At 40.3% G+C, this 24,196-nt stretch overlaps 1 protein-coding gene across 7 annotated transcripts in view; it reads left to right on the top strand.

Annotated features, from left to right (window-relative positions):
• The window catches only part of LOC134062668 (uncharacterized), a 40,832-nt gene that overhangs the window by 2,446 nt on the left and 14,190 nt on the right, over nucleotides 1-24,196 (top strand). For 6 of the 7 annotated variants that reach the window (XM_062518765.1, XM_062518766.1, XM_062518764.1 and 3 more), the window contains one exon: nucleotides 21,226-21,411. The exons of the other annotated variant lie outside the window; for it this stretch is intronic. In XM_062518765.1, coding sequence (XP_062374749.1) covers nucleotides 21,226-21,411 — 186 coding nt within the window. The remainder of the gene's footprint in view (nucleotides 1-21,225; nucleotides 21,412-24,196) is intronic. 7 annotated transcript variants of the gene reach the window in all.

Raw genomic sequence — 24,196 nt, 5'->3', positions numbered from 1 at the left:
CATCTAAGTAACATAAATCCAGTAATTAAGTATCCAGCATCGCTTGCCAGGACAGCTCCGGTCTAAGAATAGACTTTTGAGGATGATAACGAGTGCAAACTTTTGTTGGGGAATGAAAACAGCAATCTTTTGTTTTTTTTTTTTTAAGTATATTTTTTGGGCTTTTTTGTCTTTACTTGGGCAGGACAGTGAAGACAGACAGGAAGTGAGTGGGAGAAAGAGAGAGATGGGGTAGGACGGGACATGACCGCAGGTCAGACTTGAACCTGGGTCCCTGTGGGTGCTGGGACCTGCTCATGGTATGGACGCTGTAGCCTTTTGCACCACAGCACCTCCCCAATCAGCACAGTTTTGAGTAACAACTGAATATGCATTTACAACTAAATAGCATATAGTATAGCCTTTGGGCACGTCGGAAATGCTGTGTGAGAGAAAAGAGGAAGTCTGCATGCTAGACTATTTTGGAAATTCAAGGGGAACCCCAGAGATGTAGGCCACCGTTTCCGTTGACATCATCACACCAGTGGCAACAGCTGACTAACCCCCCCCAATCCACACTACCCCGTCACCAAATACACCGCTGCACCAGGCAATATTAGGCGCGTTCAAGTTCAACCCCAACTGACCTCTTGCAGCAGCGAGATCTGCCGGTGACAGCAGGGGCGGGGATACAAACGCTGCTATGAAGTTGGACACTCTCCACTACCTGTAGTCTAGACGTGACCATGTGACGAAACATGAGGCACAGGCCCTTGTGAATATGAAGATGCGTCTAAGCGCCAGCACATACGTCAGGGGTGTAAAAGCCAAGGGCAAAGTCCTGACGTCATGAAGGCAGGGTCTTGGCTCCGCAGTACCTGGAGAACAACTGCGCTGCTGCGCTGTAGCTCCGCTCGATGCTGCGCAATCACAAACTCGCCTATTGTCTGCAGAGGCGGACATCCCAGGTCCAGAAAGTAAAAGTCCTGCCATATATTCTTTCTATCTGTGCACTGTGCAACACTAGTGATATCACTAATTATCTGATCTGGCTGCTAATTAGGATGCGCTGGTTTTCTAAATGGTTGAATCAAATACTTGGCAGGACCTTTACTGAAAGACAGACAGACAGAAAGTCTGAATGTTTAGGAATTGGGACAGCACTTCACGAGATCGTGAGTTGGCGATGTTTAACAATGAAGACATTGATGACACTTGCACCATGCACTTGTGTTGTGCTGTTGTTTACCATTGTAATTTCAAAATGTTCCTATGGTGTCCGTGGTAAGCGTCACAACAGTGGGTAATTCCCTTTGGTGAAGTCTGCACCGATGCAGACTCACGAGAAGGGCTTGGTAAGTGTGTACTCAAACCCTCACTCCCTTTGAAATTCAACATTGGGACACGCGATAACACGCGCCAAAGTCTGTGAGTCCAGCCCATACACAAAAGAAATATATTGGCCATATATTTTCAAGATTGTATGTCAGAATATATTTTGAAATATATTTCTGAAATGTATTTTGAAATACATTTCATATATTTCTGAAATATATTTTGAAATACATTTAAATATAGGGTGAAAATATATTTTTATATATTTCTGAAATATATTTTGAAATACATTTTATATATTTCTGAAATATATTTTGAAATACATTTAAATATAGGGTGAAAATACATTTGATATATTTCTGAAATATATTTTGAAATACATTTAAATATAGTGTGAAATACATGTAAATACATTTCTGAAATATATTTTGAAATACATTTGAATATAGGGTGAAATATATGGCGAAATATGTTTCCAAATATATTACAATATATGTTGAAATGTATTTAAAAATATGGTGAAATGTTCTATTTTTTAAATATAAGTGTGTATGGCCAAGTATACTTGCACATGCAATGGATTTGGTCTCTGCATGAATTAGTGAGATGTAGCACACAGTAGCACACATTAACCCACAGAGTGAGCTACCTTGCTTGATCAGGGATTGAACCGGCAACCTTTTGGTTACAAGTCTGAATCCCTAACCAGTAGGTCACAGCAGTCTTGTTGAATGTGTTGTGATGTATAACTTATATGTGACATATATTTGTCAAATATATGTCAAGTATATGTCAATGAGCAGCAACATACAGACAATGCCTAGTAGTTCTGCTAATCCACTTAAAAATCTGTGATTTTTGTGACACCTACTGTATGTATGGAAACTGACTTACTTAAGTTCCTATATTGTTGTTCTTTTTTCTCTTGTATATTTGTGGAACCGACATCATATTAAACCCTATAGATTAAGAATGGGATGTCACTTAAATTCATATATGAGTCAAGGCAGGTGACCAAATACTTTTGGCAATATAGTGTATATGTTCTCTGACAGCAATCTATTTTGCATCATTCATTAATACACAGGATAAGGTGTTGTATTTCAAGGTAAAAAACACATCTCACAAATACATGTGGGACTTGCCTGACCTGAGTCCTGACCTCAACCCAACCCAACCCAACCCTCAACCACATTCCTTGTATACACAACTATACTTGGCCTTTTTTTTTTTTTTTTTTTTTTAAATATGCCGTATGTTTGCATATATTTTAAAACATATTTCACCCTACATTGTAAATAGGCTATATATATTTCAAAATATACTGTATGTTACAATATATTTTATATATTTTTTTTTATATTACAACCTCATTCTCTGAATCAAATTCTCAAATGCCTGAGTACATTTATTGAATTAATCTCCGTTTTTGTAAAACCATAGACTGCTTTCACCTAAGTAGGTGCATTTTACAAAACTCATTAACCTGTTTTGCAAAACCCTAAACACATGTTCATTATAATGCACTTCTTAATTATTGATAACCAAACAACTCAGAAAGTGAACACAATTAGAGCACAGTTGTCCCCATTTGAACACTACCACTCAAAATGTATAACACTTGTGTCTAATGATGTGACAACCAATATAAGTCAGTACAAAATTTACAGTAAACAGGAGTTTCTATGAACAGAAACCAGAGACGTATGGGGCAAGTGTGTGTTAGAGGTGGTATACAAGGAAGAGGAGGGGGACAGGTAGGGGAGGAAGAGGAAGACAAAGAGTCCCAATACAGTAAATGATGACAGTATGCCTGGCCCAATACAGTACACACATCACAACACATTCAGTAAGACTGCTGTGGCCTACTGGGGCCTATTGCACAAAACTAGGATAAGGGATTAACCCGGGATATCTTGGTTATCCTGGCTCAATTTATCCGTGATCCAGTTGCACAAAAGCGGGATAGGGGGCAGCAGGATATGTTATGGTATAAGTTACCATGGCGATTTATTCTGTGGAGCTAGCCTGCTCCTGACCAGGCTCACAGCCAAGATAAGTTGATTCTAATGGTAATTACATCATCTGATTGGTTCAGCTAGCTGTCATTCAAATGAGACCTCCACGTGATTTTTTTTAAAGAGCTGTAGATTCCATTTATATATTATTTGCAACACGCATTTACTCGCAAAACACAGCAGAATGTCTGCCTAATACCATATGGATGTCATTTAAATTATGGTGGCCTTATAATTAATAACATAGCCTACTCGTTGTTTGCTTCTTTTTTGACAGATGTTTGATGAATAGGCTGCTGTAGTAGTTGATTGGAAGTGGAGGGGACATTTTTCGAAGGTGTTTTGAACTAATTCGGCTTTTAAGACAAATTAAGATACTTTGTGCATCTTTGCGGTGGCAAAGCGCTTCCTAATGACGTTGCGTGCCGAGACAAGGAAGCTCTCACACACGTGGGTGCATACGTAACTTTGCATTCAGTTGATCTGCCACACCTACTCCCGCTATGTAACAGAAATAATCATGATCCCCCATCCAAAAAAGTAAAACTTTACCTCGTTGTTAGTCTATATCAAAAGCGGTTGTTTACTTTGTGTGCAAGACGCTATTTTTCGCGTCTTTTTTTATTCCAACCGCGAGTTATTTGGGGGAGAACGCGAACGCGCACATACACCGAATAACTTACACCTGGCTTGATGAATCCGTGTCTGCTAATCCTGGATTGGTCTTTGTGCAACCAATTCAGCCGGTATGCTCTTGTTTAGGATTCAGTGATCGCGGCTCAGTAACTTATCCCGGATGTCTTAATTCTGCTTTTGTGCAACGGGCCCCTGGTTAGGGATTCAGACTTGTAACCCCAGGCAAGGTAACTCACTGCTGTGGGTTAATGTGTGCTACATCTCACTAATTCATGCAGAGACCTGCTCTGCACTCATTGGATAGACCAAACCAAACAGAACAAGTTACAGTGTTTCCCACAGATTAGAAGGCAATGTGTGGTGGTCGCCCCATGTCTGACGGGGGGGGGGGGGGGGGGGGTGCACTCATATCATATCTTTCATTGCATCGCCTTTTTATTGCTTTCCTTTCATATAATGTTTTTTTTTTTTTTTTTTTTACCAAGATGTGAAGCTTGTCTTTATTTGAAACACACACACATTATGTAATTATTTACATTATATAGGCCTATACTGACATTTCTGATATTCATAACAGCAAACTTTATGCAGATTATAGCCTACTATTCATATTACAACTCCACTTCTTAAATTCAGCTGTCTGGTTGAAGCCTCAAAATATTGTAAACATAGCAGGCTAAGCTTATCATACTCTACTGGTTGGACTGTTCAGTTTCCCCACATGTGTTTAAGTTTCAAGGTAGCCTAAGCTAATACCTTTTCTCCTTGGGACAGGCCCTTTTAAGTCTTGGAGTTGAAAAACATTGTTGGTCAGTCAACTTGAATGCAAGAGTTTTAATCAAATGTCTGCAGCATAGCCTACTGATGATGCTAACCGAATATAACAGTAATTTAGCTAGTCGTCTTCTGTGCGTCAATGCGTCCACGATTGTGAATGTTTTATTTGGATTAAATGTGCATGTGGAGGGCGGCTGTCCATTGAGCGCGCACCAGAGCGGGCCAAGGAGAATGAGTTTACTTCTACTGTTTGGTAATTAAGTTGCACGCATAGACTGCAAAAGTTGCGGGAGAACTTTATGCTTCTTCCCGAGCAGCGTCAGGTGCATCAGTGCGACCACCGACCACGCTTCCAGGGATGATCTCGTTGGTTTTCATGGAGACAGACAGTCGCTGTGTGCACGGAGGGTAGGGGCTGTGCGTGCTTGTGTGTATGAGAGACAGACGCGCGAGTGACAGAGAGGGAGCGCAGGGAAAGGAAATTCAGCTTTACGAATGCTGCGTGTTTCAAAATAAGAATAAATAAATAAACTAGAAAATGTAATTCCATGGAAGGAATTACCATTGCATGTAAATGCAAAAAGGTTGCTGACTGTGTAAAACATTGTATTAGGCCTAGTTAAAAAGACAACTAGGCTACACAGAAGAATAGATAAATAACTATAACCCAATTACAATTCCACTGAAAAGTCACATTTAAAAAGTGATATATGAAAATGCATCAAAATTGTGGATATAGGCTATTATGGAAAATAACTCTTCATTTATTAGAATTTAAAAGACTGACATGAAGTTGCCAACTTCAAACGAGTTGCAAGAGCTGACACTTCAGTAGCCTACATTGAAACGACTGGTAGGATAGCTATAGCCTTCATATCTACACTAATGCAGGTTAAAGGTAGGCCTAGGCCATAGGCTAGACTTAGACACCATTGGAATACAGAATAGGAATTGGAATACCTACAATCTCAAACAACGCCAATCAACGATGACGCAGCAACAGGTAGGATCAGAGCCATATAAATGTAACGTTAGCTTATGTAGGCTATGTTACAGGATGACGAGCTACATGTAGTATGTTCTTCGAAGTGTCTCCAGGTGTGTGATTGTCCTAATAGGAATGCACAATAAGCTGTTAACAAAGGTTTTTAATTTGTGAATGATACCGAAAGCTTTAAATGATTGCCTGGCTGGCAAGTCCCTATAGCTGAAACGACTAGCTTGCTAACAAACAAACGTAAACATGATATAGCAATGCAGTTTGTGCTACAAACGACTGTGAGTAGGCTTGAACCTAAATGTCTATCAGGTTGGACTTCACTTAAAACGTTGGGTGAAGATCGGTGTCGTATAGGCTGCTCTGTGAGATGGCTAAAAGCCCTTGTGTAAGCCCTGTTGGCCTTGCAGCCTACCCGACGTTAAACCTAGCCTGGAGCAAGTTTGGTTGTCGTTAGCTAAATAGAGTGTTAATTTACGTTGACGTTAGGTTAGATTGTCTTCAGCTGTTGATAACGTTACCGAGAGCAAACCGGTTACTGTAATGATAGAAACAAATGTAAGGAGTAGCAGCTAGCCTAACAGGAGACAAGACGACAACGTCCTGGGTTACAGTACAGCTGAATGAGTAGACATAACATTCAGGTTCAGCCTGGTTTAGCGCAGTGGTGGATCCTTGATTACGGACAGCTGAGCACTGACGTAACAGAGGCTTCGTTGCCGCCAAAGCTTCTCAATGTTAACTCTATGAGAGTTTTTAATTCTTTTATCGTAAATATCTTAAAAAGTATAAAGTTCACAACTGTGAAAAATACATTCGTCAAATCTCCGTTACAAGACCTTTGTATGAGTGCTTGAATGACGTCAAACGGTTAAGTGGTTTTAGCGTTTGATTTTGGTCGGAAGAAGAATAATCCCCATAATAATAATAAGAAGAACAGGGATAACAGTACATTGCATTTACATGCAATGTAATAAAAGAATAACGAAACGCAATATGTGGCGGCCGGTGCTGAATCTGTGGCGCACCGCCACAAATTTGTCTATGTGTGGGAAACACTGAGTTATTGCGCTGTCACTATCTATCTTGTACACCTGATAGCGAAATGTAAGACAACGAAATATGTAGCAGGGTAGGCTATATGGAAAACATTTCCCCTCCTTCGTTTTTAAAAATAATTCCTTCAACTGTACAAATATGCAATGAACAGCTGGGGAAGTGTGTCGTTAACCCAACGAGCAAACACATTTCAAACAAACGGGAACAACATCACGCAAACATGCTGTTTTAACTTGGTGAAAGTGAAACTGAAGTTTTCCCACATATCCACGTTGGTCCAAGTGTTCAGAAATAGTTGTGTGAATCCGTGATAAAACCTCAGTTTCCATAGCTAAGCTAAACGAAAGGCCAAACTGCATGAAAAAAATATGCATTCATAGCCATAGCGTTTCTATTGCAATCAAAATCAACCTAAGCCAACACGGTCTCATACCCAAATCGTCGAACGAGGACGCATGCAGCTGTGAACGTCACTGCTGATCATCTGTCAATCATCACGTAAAGCCCGCCCTGACAATTTGATAGGTCCGAACAGACCTCTATTTCGAATAGTAGCAGCCGAACGAAGAAGTGCCAGACCGAAGTTCCCTGCAGAAAAAGGATGTACTGTAGGTGGGGACAGGGACGTGCACAGGAATTTTGAGGGGCAGTTGCTCGGACCTGAAAAAAGGGTACCCCCCCCCCCCCCCTTAAAAAAAAAAAAAAAAAAAACACAACTCATCTCTTGGCCTATCTGCTATATGCCTCATTCTGGTCCACATTTTCCAGGGTCTGGGGGCTTGTGGCTGCTCCTCATCTTAGATGTAACGTATCCTTAGCCTATGAAAAATTGTCATTACTAGGCTAAAATATGAGTCTGATTAATTAATCAATTCGCCTAAAGACTGTCATCTTTATGTCATCTTTATCACAGTGCATAGTCTCTGTCTCACCTGCTGGTTGGCTTTTTCGTAGCCAACCCTGCATTGATGTGCTACCCTTTGCTGCCTACTTGAGTTGTCTCTCCCTCTCCTGATTTTTTTCAGTGATCATTTTTACTTCAATACCCTAGTGATAGGATTTAGGCATTCAACCATTTTGAATGAAATAATGAATGTGATGCATTGGGCTACTTCCATCATTCATTGTTCTTGCTAAAACGAAATGTGAGAAACAAACTGTTATGCCTAAACCAAAAAAAATAGTAGGCTAGCCTGCTATGGGACAACGGGCTGCTTGTCTGCTTGCAGGCTGTCTGATTAGGCTAAACGTAGCAAACTCAGCTTGGATTTATGGAGATTGTAATTAATATCATACAACTTCATGATGATTATTGTTAGTTTGTTATACATCACAAACTAACCTTTTCCGACAACGTTGAGGAGGCAGTCGGTCTCACCAGACAACCGCGACAATATCTTTCGTCGAGGGCCGCGATAGACTGTCATGCAGGCTCAACTCAGTTGCCAGTCGCGTGAAGCGCTGCAACAGTAGCCTATACGTAAACAGAATTTGCCCTCCTTCTGACTTTAGCTCTCGGTGCCCCAATGGAAGTGAATGAGGCTACTTTTACTTTGTGATTTTTAAAAAATCTAGGCCCACATGAAATTCTGCATCCATTGTAGCCTACGATTTATTATTATTGTTTGCCCTCGGAAGGGCAACATGAGTCGAGAAGGGCATATGGGCAGTTGCCCGAGCAACCTGAGCAACCCCCCTGTGCACGTCCCTGGGTGGGAATAAACTTCGGTCTGGCATTCAGGCTAATATATTTCACCCTATATTTAAATTTAGAAATATATTTCACCCTATATTCAAATGTATTTTCACCCTATATTCAAATGTATTTTCACCCTATATTTAAATGTATTTTAAAATATATGTCACCCTTTATTTTAATACATTTTCACCCTGTATGTACATGTATGTAGAAATATATTTCAAAATGTATTTCAAAATATATTTCAAAAATGTATTTCAAATTATATTTCAAAAATGTATTTCAAAAATGTATTTCAAAATATATTTCACCCTATATTTGAATGTGTTTTCAACTTATATTATAAATGTATTTAGAAATATATTTAAAAATAAATTCTGACATATATTAACACAATCTTGACAATATATGCCCAATATATTTATTTTGTGTATGGGTACAGCGGTGTGCAATTAAACATATATTTCACCTGTTAAAAATCGCAAATATGTCAAATATAAGTGAATTTACATCACAATATATTTCAAATATATTTCAGAATATGTTGTTATAAGCTGTCTGAAAGACAAATATATTGTAATATATTCAACATATATTTCATACACCCAAAAATATATTAAAATACATTTCTTTTGTGTATGGGAGACTTCGGGATTGGGCCAGTGACATCAGGTCAGACATGAAAACATACCACATATGGCGGACGTTTGGTGATACAACCTTGTGGGGATACTTGTTGTTGTATTATCGACTAGGTGGCATATGGGGATGTCATTAGTCAAGACTGTATGCATTTCTTTGTATTGTATCATCAGACTGCGTTTGTTAGCCACATAACTTAGGTCTCCAATATCGTGAATAAAGCTCTCTGAAGAATTCTGACTGACGGCGGACCTTGCCTGAGATGCTGACCAAATTCTGAAAACCTAGTAACAACCTAGTTGTTCTGAAAACCTAGTAAGTGTTATTTGAGATGATTTTTTTGTTGCATTTTTGGCCTGAAATTAGCATCACCTTGACTCTCAATTTGACTCTCAACTTCTTCATTCACCCCAAAATGGACTCATTACCCCAGAAAACGTATGGTTCAACAGCAAAACTATCAAAATTGACCCATAATGTGTGGAGATATGCTATTCTTATTTTCCATTAGTTGTTTTTTGGCAGCCATTTTGGAAATATGGCAATACAATGTTTTCCACCATCTAAACTTAATGTTATCATCCAGAAATTATCACTAGATGTCCTAAGGATACCAACAAATCAATGCAAAACCTCAATATCCAACCTAATTTTGTGAGTTTTCCCCCTGACAACACCTGAATGTAGCACGGTAGCAGGCAGGTGCAAAGTCATGTCATTATAAAGACTGATGCAGACTGGCGACTGGTCAGAAGTAACAAATGAATGAGTGATGTTGCATTAAAGGAACACTTCACCGTTTTTTCATATTAAAGAGACCCTATGCAACTTTTTCATAGTCATAAAATCGCTTAGTATTCCGCCACACAATATAGTTATCCCTTTTACCTGCTTAGAAATGCACCACGTTTTATTTTGTCTCACCATACTTGGTCATGTGACTGCTCATGTAACTGTATTTTAATATAGGGAAAACATGGAGGTCTTTGGTCACTTCTAAATTCATCTCTGTTTGGATCCTAATGAATGCATTGGGCTAGCTAAGTGCTATCAAAGTTGCGCCGCGCGCCAGAGCCAGTGAGTGCACGCATTGAACGTGAGAGGTATGCATCAACTCGTCTTAATTAAGCGAATAACGTAGTTTAATATCAAAAAATGGTGAAGTGTTCCTTTAAGGCTTCCTGGCAGAACTAACACTATGCTTCCATTTCTTATTTGAATAACATTGTCTGACAACAAAAACACTATTTGATTGAGACAGCAAGGCCTAGTTGAATGTCTTGGCCTGTCTAGGCCCACCTACGCAGTACAGATGGAGTGTTTGTGAGACAGGACATAACAGAAGAAAAACAATGATACTCGCTTCCTGTCACTCTCTCTCTCCATTGGCTTATCAGATTAAAAAAAAAACTTTGCTATAGTTGAAACGTATCTTCAGTTTCCGTTTATATATCACTTTAGAGCTAGAAACCACCACCATCACAACTGCCTCAGTTATTGCTGTCCCTGCTATTGCTAATGATTTTTCTACCTCTTGTACTGCCTCTCTACAAAATGAAGACACTGAGGACGGCTGTTTGCCGAAACGTGTCCGTCTTGTACATGCTGTCAGGATAAATATAAGTACAAGAATATATTTGAGAGTGCGTTTATCTTTCTTTAAACTAGTTTATTTTCTTTTTACGCACACCCAAAGAATTTATATAATTGAGCGCTTGAGCGCATCCGCCTTTCTGATCTCTACAAATGAAGCATGAACATAAAGAATCTGCAAAAGAATCAGCCAAAACATACCTACACTGATTCAGCGATATCAACATAGGCCTGTTGCTTGATTATGGGCTGTTGGTTTTGCATTAATGCCATTGGTCTAGTCCAGGGGTTCCCAAACGTTTCCATGCCGAGGCCTCCCTAATACCACTAGGCTCTGGCCAAGACCCCCCTTTATTGAACCCATCGACAGTACTACATCAAATGTACTGTACATCCTTTATTATTAAGCATCCTCTATTCACTTAACCACAAGCACTTAGCAATCGAGCATACAGCGTGTGAAAATTGCATTCGGGACTTTTTGGGTAATGAGAGCTGTTGCTCCTCTGTTATCCCCAGTTAGAGCTGTTATCTCCAGCCATAGCTGTGGCCCCGTCTGAACTTGTTGCTACACAGCAAGGCCAGTCAAGTCATGAGGATGTCATGAACATTATCAGGGCTAAACTAATGTCATGAACTTCACAGGGCTACACTGATGTCATAAAGGTTACCAGGGCTACGCTGATGTCATGAGCGTTATCAGGGCTAACACTGATTTCATGAATATTTTCCCTTCCAAAATCTTTCCCATTTTGAAGATCACTTCTGTAGTCAGTCAGCCAAGCAAAAACAAATCCACAAATTTCCTCTTGAATGTTTGTGGTGGCAAATGCCACAATTCCACATTCTTGCAGTCCTTGGAGGATGCATGGGGAACAGCGAAGGCCTAGAGGGTCAATTGAGGAAGGCTGTTGTGTTTGGCATGAGTCTGATGTTTGCTTCATTCCCAGCTCTGCTGATAGCCGAGCTACACTGGAAGTTGGAGCTTGGTTGTGTGATCGTCTCTAATCGTTTTGTATCATCACACAGTAAATTGAATCTAAACTACAAAAGCACTCAGAGAGCGCAGACCTCCGCCTGTATTGTTCTTTCTAGGTTGTCATACATTTGAACCTAAACTATTCAGATCGCCACCACGTGGCCATACCATGCCATTACACCACTAAGCGAAACACATTAACGGCTCCGGAATCCTGACGGTGTTATGGATCACTCCCAAAATGTAATAATCTTTTCCTTGGGCCATGTCTGACCTTCCCTGAAAATTTCATCGAAATCCATCCATTACTTTTTTAGTTATCTTGCTAACAAACAGACAGACAAACAAACATAAACGCACAACTCTAAGAACAGGGTCAGAATGAGAGCAAGTGGCATAACACACACACACACAGATAAGTGTGCATGTTCGTGCACATACAAGCATGTGTGTGCATGAGTACACACCGAATACACACACATACACACGCACAGAGATAAGTGTGTATGTTCATACTCATACATGCATGCAGCATGAGTACACACTGAATACACACACACACACACACACACACACACACACACACACACACACACACACGTACACATACACAGATAAGTGCACACACATACACACAAGTTCTGGGTGTGGCTAGGAGGGTATCGGAATGTTAAAAAAACGGATGAGTGTATTATGCAGACACAATTTGTGTCTGCATAATACACTCATCCATTTTAAGTACATGAGCACACGCACGCACACTGTGTGAGGTAGATAGAGAATGTGTCACACTTCAGCTATAAATAATGACCTAAGTGTTATCACGTCCTTGTTGGTACATACCAGGAAAGTCCACGTACACACGCACACACACACACACACACCCACACACACACACACACACACAATGCAGGCAAGAGTAGCCTGTACTGTAGGTATTTGAAACACTGCAGGTGCGACTGCACAAGTGCACCTGCTCTGCAAGCTAACGTTGAAAGATCTCCAGGGTTGATATGAACGCTCTAAGTGCTGCTTCACCTCCATGTAAGGTGTGAGCTAGATATCACACACACACACACACACACACACACACACACACACACACTGTGTGAGGTAGATATCGAGGATGTGTCACACTTCAGCTATAAATAATGACTGAAGTGTTATCACGTCCTTGTTGGTACAGTGCATACCAGGAAAGTCCACGTACACGCAGAAATACACACACATACACACACACACACACACTGTCATCAGTCATCAGACTTGCGCTACTTACCAGGAAAGTGTTCTGTGTTATATTTACACATTTGTATAGGGGTGGCCAGATTGAGACTATACCCCTTTTTCCATTAAAAAGTTAATTCGCTTAAAAAACGATGCGCATCAAAAGTTAGTGCGACACGTGATGGAAAAGGACTTCTATCGCCCTAACATCGGTTTTGTCGTGATAAGTTCATTCGCTCGCCAGAGGTGGATTAAGGAGAGTTAAATCGATTTATTATACGGCTCTTCACAATGCAAGTAGAACACTCCATTGACTTGAATGGGATTTCCCAACGTTCTACCGGTCATCATTTCTTGATAGAGGACCTCTGAAAAAAATAATGACCGCTGTCAATGGCAACAGTCACGTTCTATCTGTGTGGCGAACTATTTCTTTCGTTAGCGGAAGCCACGAAACGGTAGCTAAGTCATTGCTAAAGACACATTGTGGTACGTTTCTTCTCGTTTTGGCAAGTAGCCGTATAATAAGCGGGATAATGTATAGAAAGCCGGTCATTGTCGGAAAATAATTCCCTTCAGGACGAAGCAAAACCCCTCCGCTGCGCGTCGGGGTTCAGTTCATCCTGTCGGGAATTATTTTCCGATAATGACCGGCGTTCTATACATTATCCCTTACTTATTACACGGCTCTCTAGAATGTTGAGGGAGCTCCCATTCACTTTAATGGTGTGAACACATACCCAGAGAAACCCCTAGCTCAGTAGAACACACACCGGCATGTTCCGTGAATGATGTCAGTGTGACGCTGCAGAACTTGGCGCCTCGTGCCAGCGAGACAACTCGGGAGTTTAGACAGTGAGATCCTACGCAACGAGACACACATACACACACACACACGAGTCTCCTCTCCCTCTGTGGTCGGCCCAAGGGTACGTTAGGCACAGAGCACAGATCAGGAAACCGGCTGCTGTCACCTGAGAGGGAGGTGGGGGTGGGGATCTCCACTGGCACCGAGAAACATGTGTGATGTGTGTGTGTGTGTGTGTGTGCAGTATAAGTGTGTGTGTGTGATAGAAGTGTGTGTGTGTGTGTGTGTGTGTGTGTGTGTGTGCAGTATAAGTGTGTGCGTGCGTGTGTGTGCAGTATAAGTGTGTGTGATAGAGGTGTGTGTGTCTGTGTATCCCTTACATAAATGTGATGGAAATGTTTGTAGCGATATAAGTTACTGTGACGCCTGCTCAGAATGTTCACAAAGTCTGCGCTAAGATCTGAATTCTGTCACGCATACAGTAGGGTGACTAGACGTCTCGGTTTTCCTGGGACAGTCCCGATTTTGAGTGGCGTGTCCCGAGTCCCGACAAAAGCCTGTCGGGACGCTAATATGTCCCGGTTTTCACCAACCACTATTCAAGTGTGGTTTTAATATAGCCCGATCACTACCTAAACCCATGTAGAAACTAGCATTAAGCCTCCGACATATGCTTTGCGTGTGTGTGTGTGATCGTGTGCCAGTCAATCGCAACAGTCTGCACAATCTTTGCAGTCAACGTTACATTGTTTCATTGCCTCGTTTTAATGGCTAGACAATGCTGAAGAGAAAGTCATCATTCTCAATAACCTATTAGTCCGTGAGCCAGAGGGGTTGGTCGTTACCAAAAAGGTGGCAAACCATACCTTTTCTGAAAGCCTGGAATCTCAACTTTTCAATTATGTATAATGGCCATCTGACAAGAGTAGCTGTTTAGAGTTATCAGGCCATCCTTAAAAATATTCTTGTTTGCCGTAACCCGACCGACCCTGTCAATATAGGGCCGACCCAAATATTTATTTTTTCCCCCCTCTAGTCCGACCGACTTGCCGGTTGCAAATTGCGTTAAGACCGACCGATTTTTTTTTAAAATTAGGCCTATTATTCTTCAAACACCCAATACAAATGCAATAAAATAATATTATATTTTCTTAAGTATTGTGATGTGAATACAAATTGCCAACATACAAACGTAGGCTGCGTTCTTTCTTCCAAATAAAAACCTGTGGCGTCATGTGTTTATGTTTGTCATGCGCTACAGGCTTGCTTCCAGTCTCATTCACTGCCAGTGTAGTGGTTCGCGCTTGACTGTAGCCAAAAAAATGTTCGCGGTCAACGTCAAAACTTATACTAGTTCGGGCACCATTATCCACCTGAAAACGTATTAAACACTTGAACATTTAGATGACTTGGCACGAAGTTATGTCCAGATATTTTCCCGGACCCATCCCTTCTCCCCATTCGTGTAACGGTGACCGTGTCAACAGACTTAAATGAGACCTTAAGGTTTTGGTGGAAGAAACTCAAAAAATTGAGGACGTGCCAGCATTAAGTGGTTTCTTTTGGTTTGAAACATTTAAGTGACCCGTTAAGGGATCGTTCTACTACAGGCTAGCAAGGACAGCTATTCTTCAAGTGGTTAAGAGCTGTGGATGAACTTGACTGGCCTACACTGAGTCCAGACCTCAACTCAATAGAACACCTTTGGGATGAATTTGAGCGGAGGCTGAGAGACACTTAAGTCCATATGTTTGTCAAGGCAATTGACTCAATACTTTTGGCAATATAGTGTATGCTGGGTCAAAAGGGTCGAAATAGATATTAGTGGACACTGTCGTACACACGCAAAGACGCACCACTATTTACACGTGCTCCGTGACTATAGTCAATAGACGATCGATCTCCAAAAGGCAGATATCTCCTTCAGAATCAGAATAGGTGAATAACAGATCCAAGACTTCAATTTGCGCTAAAACTATGGATAGATTTGCTTCAATTTGTGTCAATACAAACAAATGCACTTTCTCCATCGCCTTCTTGTGTGATTCACTACATTCACACACTTTAAGGCTGGCTTACATTGCACGATTTTGACCTGTTTTAACAGTCGGCGACTACATTTCCAAAATCGGGCGGCAATCTTGGGAGTTGTACTAGAATCGCAGCGCGCTCCCGTCATCTAAATCGTTTAGTGTAAGGTGCCAATCTTAGCGGTTTTAAGTCCGTCGGAGGCAGTCTTTTTCTAGTTTTGCCGTTACGACAATATCAAACATGTTTGATATTATCGGAAGTCTTTTCAGTCGTGGCTCATGCAAATAGTGACGTGAACATTAAAAACCAATAGTAACCACGGTCGAACATGAAACAGGAAGGGGCAAAATAGGCGACAGCTGTAGCCTATATGATTATTTGTTATTTCATTTCTTATAATTTATTAGACGGCTGTTCTACGTGACAGAACAACTCTATATCTGTTAGTGATGTCACACATCAAACAATGCTGCAGAAACGCGAAAAAAATACTTTGATATGAGTAGGCTATCATGTGAGTTCCTGTTAATGATGACGTGTAGCCTATTGCACGATGGAAATAATTTGAAGGAATCTAGCAGCAGTCTTGTAAATAGTGACCCACAGTCTTTGCAAAATCCTAATCTGAGACTGGCCTGTGACTAGACTGTGACTAGAAACTCAATGAATTGTCTTTAGATGTGAGAGGGTCTGAGACAGTAGTCTTTCAAAAATCTTTTCCAAATCTTTGCAAAGTCTGTCAATGTAAAGCCTACCTTACATTGCCAGACTTTGCAAAGATTTGGAAAAGATTTTTGAAAGACTACAGTCTCAGACCCTCTCACATCTAAAGACAATTCATTGAGTTTTTAGTCACAGACTAGTCACAGGCCAGTCTCAGATTAGGATTTTGCAAAGACTGTGGTCACTATTTACAAGACTGCTGCTAGATTCCTTCAAATTATTTCCATCGTGCACTAGGCTATACGTCATCATCAACAGGAACTCACATGATAGGCTACTCATATCAAAGTATTTTTTTCGCGTTTCTGCAGCATTGTTTGATAGTGTGACATCACTAAAGGCTGGCTTACATTGCACGATTTTGGTCTGTTTTAACAGTCGGCGACTAAATTTCCAAAATCGGGGGGAAATCTTGGGAGTTGTACTGAAATCGCAGCGCGCTCCCGTCATCTAAATCGTTTAGTGTAAGGTGCCAATCTTAGCGGTTTTAAGTCCGTCGGAGGCAGTCTTTTTCTAGTTTTGCCGTTACGACAATATCAAACATGTTTGATATTATCGGAAGTCTTTTCAGTCGTGGCTCATGCAAATAGTGACGTGAACATTAAAAACCAATAGTAACCGCGGTCGAACATGAAACAGGAAGGGGCAAAATAGGCGACAGCTGTAGCCTTTATGATTATTTGTTATTTCATTTCTTATAATTTATTAGACGGCTGTTCTACGTGACAGAACAACTCTATATCTGTTAGTGATGTCACACATCAAACAATGCTGCAGAAACGCGAAAAAATGACTGATATGAGTAGGCTATCATGTGAGTTCCTGTTGATGATGACGTGTAGCCTATTGCACGATGGAAATAATTTGAAGGAATCTAGCAGCAGTCTTGTAAATAGTGACCCACAGTCTTTGCAAAATCCTAATCTGAGACTGGCCTGTGACTAGACTGTGACTAGAAACTCAATGAATTGTCTTTAGATGTGAGAGGGTCTGAGACAGTAGTCTTTCAAAAATCTTTTCCAAATCTTTGCAAAGTCTGTCAATGTAAGGTAGGCTTTACAGATATAGAGTTGTTCTGTCACGTAGAATAGCCGACTAATAAATTATAAGAAATGAAATAACAAATAATCATACAGGCTACAGCTGTCGCCTATTTTGCCCCTTCCGTTTTCGTGTTCGTCGACCGAGGTCACTATTGGTTTTTAATGTTCACGTCACTATTTGCATGAGCCACGACTGAAAAGACTTACGATAATATCAAACATGTTTGATATTGTCGTAACGGCAAAACTAGAAAAAGACTGACTCCGACAGACTTAAAACCTTTAAGATTGGCACCTTACACTAAACGATTTAGATGACGGGAGCGCGCCGAGATTCTAGTACAACTGGCAAGATTTCCGCCCGATTTTGGAGAAGTAGTCGGCGACTGTTAAAACAGACCAAAATCGTGCAATGTAAGCCAGCCTTTAGGTAGGCTTTAGTTGACATAGTTGGGCTTGAATCAAAGCTCTGGATGTCTGCCAATTTGACACCGTGCTTGGATCTATCGTCTGTTTTAATCAGTGTTGCTGTTTGTCACAATTTTGGGACTTTGGTGCTTAAAGAGTTAAGTGTGTCAGGTGGTTTATGGGGTGGTATTCTCTGATTAGGCTAACAAGAATGTGATGAGCATTCTACAGGCCTCTCCATCAAAGGGAGTGGAGAGAGAGAGAGAGAGGGAGGGAGAGAGGGGAGAGAGGGGGATGAGACATGGGATAAGGAGAGGGCGATGAACGTTCTACATGCCTTTCCATCAAAGGGAATAGAGAGAGGGAAAGAGAGGGGTGTTGAGAAAACGGAATATAGAGATTACATGGTGTTGAGAAAAACAGAACAAATATGTGTGAGAGAGAGAGAGAGAGAGAGAGAGAGAGAGAGTTGGAAATATTTATTTGGAGATTGACAAAGAGAAAATAAAGAGAGAACATGAAGCGATGATTAGAGTCTGAATGAGGAACTGGCCGGGGAGATAAAGGTCAGCACAAACATGGACTCTGGGGCCAGATCGGACTGCTTGTCAGCAAGCTTTGTGTGTGACAATATGTTGACTTTGTAGCTGGATTCACACACACACACACACACACACACACACACACACACACACACATAAACACACACACAGACACACACACACACAGGTGCAAATGCTTTTCTTATGCATATTAGTGCATGTAAATTCCCATAGCTTTACTCCTAAACGCTAACCCCAATGTAGCACAATGACAATACACAACAAAATGCTTAGAAGTAGGCTACAATGTGATATCCAGTGGGGAGAAAATGTAGTTGATACCATGCTAAAGTTGCCTAAAAAGAGGAATATAAAATCATCATTTGACAATTGATCTTAATGTCTTAATTAAAAAAAATAGAAAATAAAATCGTTAAGTACACCAATTTTCTTTGTGATTGAAGAATGTATCGTAGATAAATAAATGTTCTTCTTAAATGCTAGGGGGAAGGAAGTATTTGACCCCCAATGTAACCCTATGGGAATTTAACACATACTGTAGGGTTAACATAGGGGTAGGCAGTTTTTTATTTTTTAAGGCCAGCTATTTCATGGATCCAGGATATTATGCATCCTGATAAAGTTCCCTTGGCCGTTGGAATTAAATAGCCCCACATCATCACATACCCTTCACCATAGCTAGAGATTGGCATGGTGCTTTTTCCTGTAGGCCTATTAGCCTGTTTGATGCTCATTGAGCTAAATGCAAATCAAACAGGCTAAGGATAGGATAATCCCCGTTAGGATAATCCCCCCACACACACACACACATAAACATATTCACCCCCTGGAGCTCTTAAGGCGCCGGTACAGTCCACGCACCTGACTTGTCGTGGGACAATATGACGTCACAGGGAACGTTGTAACCATGCATACTTGCGTGGTGGTCGCGACACTATTTGCAGTATTCTCCTGAACGGAGGCATGGTATCCATTGACGTTAATGGCAGTATAGCAACTAGCTTCTTTGATGTTATTTCAGACTTAGCTTGCACAACTGGAGGATTACCATCTAGTTTCTAAGGTGTGTGCAGCTAGCTAATGAGATGAGTTTGTGTAATCTCCCTAAGTGGAAAGAGTTTTTTTTTTAGGTCTTAGCAGATATCCTTGGTTGAAAATAAATCTCTTCGTTACCTTTTGCTGGAATGCTTATGTGCCTCGGTTTTAGTAATTTCCCCTTAATTCCTCCTGTTGCAACTCTCACTGGTAACTTTGTTAACTTATCCAACGTCTAGTTCACGACTATAAACAAATCAGTCATCTGAACGGCAACTCTTGCTGCAGCCTAGCCAAGTTAACTTCTCAAACTGACTATTATTCAAACTTCATGACTACAGTCGTTTTAAAAATGAATGGGCTTATTTAAGATGAGGGATAGGCTATATGATAATGCCTGAATGTGGTTTATTTGGTTGATGACTGTAGAAGGACACTGGCTCCGTGAGCTTGGCTTCAATCTCTTCCTAGTTGTCGTCCAAGGTTGGCGGGTGCCCCTGATATCAAATGTTCGGCGTACGACACGTTGGCGCGAGGCTCAAATCTGGCGCGCGACACAGGAAATTGCGTAATTTTGACGTCACATTATCGCGCGACAGATCGGGTGTGTCGAGTATACTTTGGCCGTTACTCTTACCCCCATGCACTTTAATGCTTTTTGCACTTATCCTGCCCCCCCCCCCCCCCCCCCATATGCACAATAGGCGAAGGAACTGACAATTTCACTGCATTCTTTACATTAGTAATCATCTAATAAACATCCTTGTATCCTTGTAACTATATACTCTACCTTGATTTACCTCTATTGTAGCCACTTGTCTATTGCAGCATGCCTTCCAATACCCTTCAGCGAGTCTACAATATATCACAGCCTTGTGGGGCTTATTGCTGTGATGAAATGTATATGAAGCCTAGTTAGTTGAAACAGGTGCAATCTCAACATAATGTGTCACGCCCAGCTTTGCCGTGCTGGATGTGCTGACACCACCTTTTGACAGTATAAGTTTGGACAGTCTCTCTCCCCCGAGTCTGAAGGGGAAGCTGTCTATTTTCTGGTCTACCTGGGCTAGACAACACATTTCATTATTATTTTATTGCTTCTCATTTACTGACTTGATAATCTTCTTGATTGAGATTATGCTTTAATTAGTGCTGCCACTAACGACTAATTTTCTAACGATTAATCTTTCGACTAATTTTTCGATTAGTCAATTAATCTAAACGACTATTTTTCTTTAAAAAAAATCAAGTTTTCGTTATTTTGTTGTGTCCATTTTATTTTTAACTCAACTGAAGGGCCAAAACATGACATATAGCCATAGATATAGATATGCTCATATCAATATCAGCTTACTTTTGTAGAGTTAATAACAGAATGAATAACATTACAGCCGTTAGAGACGGGAGACCAAAAATAAATAGGGGGTCAATAGCAAAACGATTAGTCGACTAAAAAAAATGGCATCGACTAATTTTCATAATCGATTAGTTCGATTATGTCGATTAATCGCGGCAGCACTAGCTTTAATAAGTATTTTTTGATTTAATGGTACAAACGGTGTGGTCTCCCTTCATGTCATGGCTACTCTGAGCTAGGTAGTCGTGACAAATGTAATAATACTGGGCTATACTGTTTATTTTTTGTTATCTGACTGACTTTCTGTACTCTGTAGGTTGTGGACCTCCGGAACGGTTGAACCACACCAAACCGATAGCACAAACCAACAGCAAGTTTCCAGTGGGCCACAAACTGCGTTACGAGTGTGAACCTGGTTTTGCGAGGAAAGCGGGAACATCAAGTCAGATCGTATGCATATCAAACTACACCTGGGATTCAAAACTGAAATTGATTTGTATCGGTAAGGCACTGATCTGTAGGCACCACAGTAGAGATTCTGGTTTAATGTTGTACTGTTCTGTGTGAGTGAGCGTTTTCACAGAGAAATATTCCTGAAACGGAAAGGCTTCACAGGCAGAGTCAATCTTGTGACAAAAGGTTTGAAGGTAGATTTGTGTCTTTATTATTCATATCATAAAAAAGTGTGCTTCAATCAAAAAATTTCTTCAATCAAAAAAAACATTCACTTCTGTCAAAGAAAACACATTCAATCAAAGAAAAAGTGTTTGAATGCAAAAAAAAAAAAATGAGACTAAACAAAATGCCTTTGAACACCCTTTTTCTTTGATTGAAAATGTTTTTTGTGATAGAAGTGAAAGTGTTTTTGTTTAAAGCAGCTTTTTTGATTGAAGTAATGTTTTGTGTTTGGGCCATAATATAGGTAGGACATTTGTGTCTTTATTATTCAATAGCAAAAGATGTTGCTTCAAAGAAAAAAAAATCAATCAAAACCCCAACTTCAATAGAACTAAAAAAAAATAAAATAACTTTTTCAGTCATTGAAAAAAGTTTTTGAATGCCACAACTATTTGAGACCCAAAGAATTGCATTTGAACCCTTTTTTTCTTTGACTGAAAATTTTTTCTTTTTGGAGGTGAAAAAAAGTTTTGAAGTGTTCTTTCTTTTGATTGAATCATTTTGACACAAACGTCCCGCAGAGGGCGGATGCTTTCCCATTGGCAGACATATTTGACTGACAAGGGTCTAAACCAATCACGTCTTTCTGACCAACAAGTCCTGGCAGAGAATTTATGGTTACCGGCAAGCCAGGGACTAGGCTAAAGAGAGCTGTGGTGGAGTTGTTGGTAAGTACATGAAGCAGTATTCAAATGATTGTTATCTTGTAATACGTACGTATGTTCTGTTAAATGTTTAGATTACATAAAGTTTGCTAACAATAGTCAGCGTTGACTAATGTTCGTTGTTGCCGTGTACGTTACACTGACATTAAGGTATTGATTCTATTGAATGTCAGTGTAACGTGTTGGTCAGAAAGACGTGATTGGTTTAGACCTTTGTCAGTCAAATATGTCTGCCAATGGGAAAGCATCCGCCCTCTGTGGGACGTTTGTATCAAAATGATTCAATCAAAAGAAAAAACACTTCAAAACTTTTTTTCACCTCCAGAAAAGAAAACATTTTCAATCAAAGAAAAAAGGGTTCAAATGCAATTCTTTGGGTCTCAAATAGTTTTGGCATTCAAAAACTTTTTTCAATGACTGAAATAGTTTTTTTTTTTAAAGTTCTATTGAAGTTGGGGTTTCGATTGATTTTTTTTTTTCTTTGAAGCAACATCTTTTTCTATTGAATAATAAAGACACAAATGAAATGTCCTACCTATATTATGGCCCAAACACAAAACATTACTTCAATCAAAAAAGCTGCTTTAAACAAAAAACCTTTCATTTCTGTCACAAAAAACATTTTCAATCAAAGAAAAAGGGTGTTCAAAGGCATTTTTTTTTGTCTCTATTTTTTTTTTCATTCAAACACTTTTTTTCTTTGATTGAATGTGTTTTCTTTGACAGAAGTGAATGTTTTTTTGATTGAAGATATATTTTTTGATTGAAGCACACTTTTTTATGATTGAATAATAAAGACACAAATCTACCTTCATACAAAAGGCTGTTGATGTTTGAGCTCAAACTACTGTACAGCCTATCCTTTAATCACATGAAATCCTCACTTATTTGGTCCTAAAGCATAAATCAACCAGAAAAGCACTCAGAGAGCGCAAACCTCCGTCAAGTGAGAACACAACCGCCTCCTGGATCCAGACGGTGATATGGAACACTCCCAAAATTTAATTGTTTCTTCCTTGGGTCATTTCAGACCTTCCCTGAAAATGTCATCAAAATCCATCCATAACTTTTTGAGTTCTCGTGCGAACAAACAAACAAACAAACAAACAAACAAACAAACAGACAGACAGAGTCAAACAAACAAACAAAACCCAATGAAAACATAACCTCCTTGGTGGAGGTAATCAATCAGTCTAATCAATACGCCACAGTGTGCCGTTGCAGTTGATTAATGTTGGACATCTCTTTTGAATTATGCTAATGAGCTGGACTAGATGACTGTGAGGATCCCTAACGTTTGCATTGGATGGCACTCATAGTGTATTCCTTTAGATTAGAACTACTTAGATCTACAAATCTGATGAAGACAGGGGTGAAAACACCCAAGTCTGCTTTAAACAGATGACCCATCAATGCATACAGCAAAGCAGCACAGATGCTCTCTCTCGTGCGCTCTCTCTCTCTCTCTCTCTCTCTCTCACACACACACACACTCACACACAAATAAAGCTGTATGTCACACCTATGGATGAGTGCACAAACTGCCACAGTCACTGGACGGAGGTTGGATTTTGGTTTTGAGGCACAGCTAATGTCATTCTCTCCCATACGCACGCACACACACACACACACACACACACACACCTAATCTGTGTAGCAGGTCAGTGGACCAGATTGTAGCAACACTCATTTTATCCTGCTGTTGCGGTTTGTTGTTGTTGTTATTGTTGTTGTTGTTGTTGTTGTCACATCATCATCATTATTATTATTATTATTATTATTAAAGATACAGTCAGCGATTCAGGATGACGGCACGTCCGTTGATATTTGAACCAAACACCAACCAGAGAGCGAGCCCATCCCAACCCAGTTCCCTCCTCAAACTCCCCTTTCATCCCCCACCTGGGCGACAGGCTCGCTCCATTTTGTTTGTTTTACACTTCA

The sequence above is a fragment of the Sardina pilchardus genome, chromosome 17 (assembly GCF_963854185.1).
Source record: "Sardina pilchardus chromosome 17, fSarPil1.1, whole genome shotgun sequence".
Classification (NCBI taxonomy): Eukaryota; Metazoa; Chordata; class Actinopteri; order Clupeiformes; family Clupeidae; genus Sardina; species Sardina pilchardus.
This window is presented reverse-complemented; position numbering and strand designations above follow the sequence as displayed.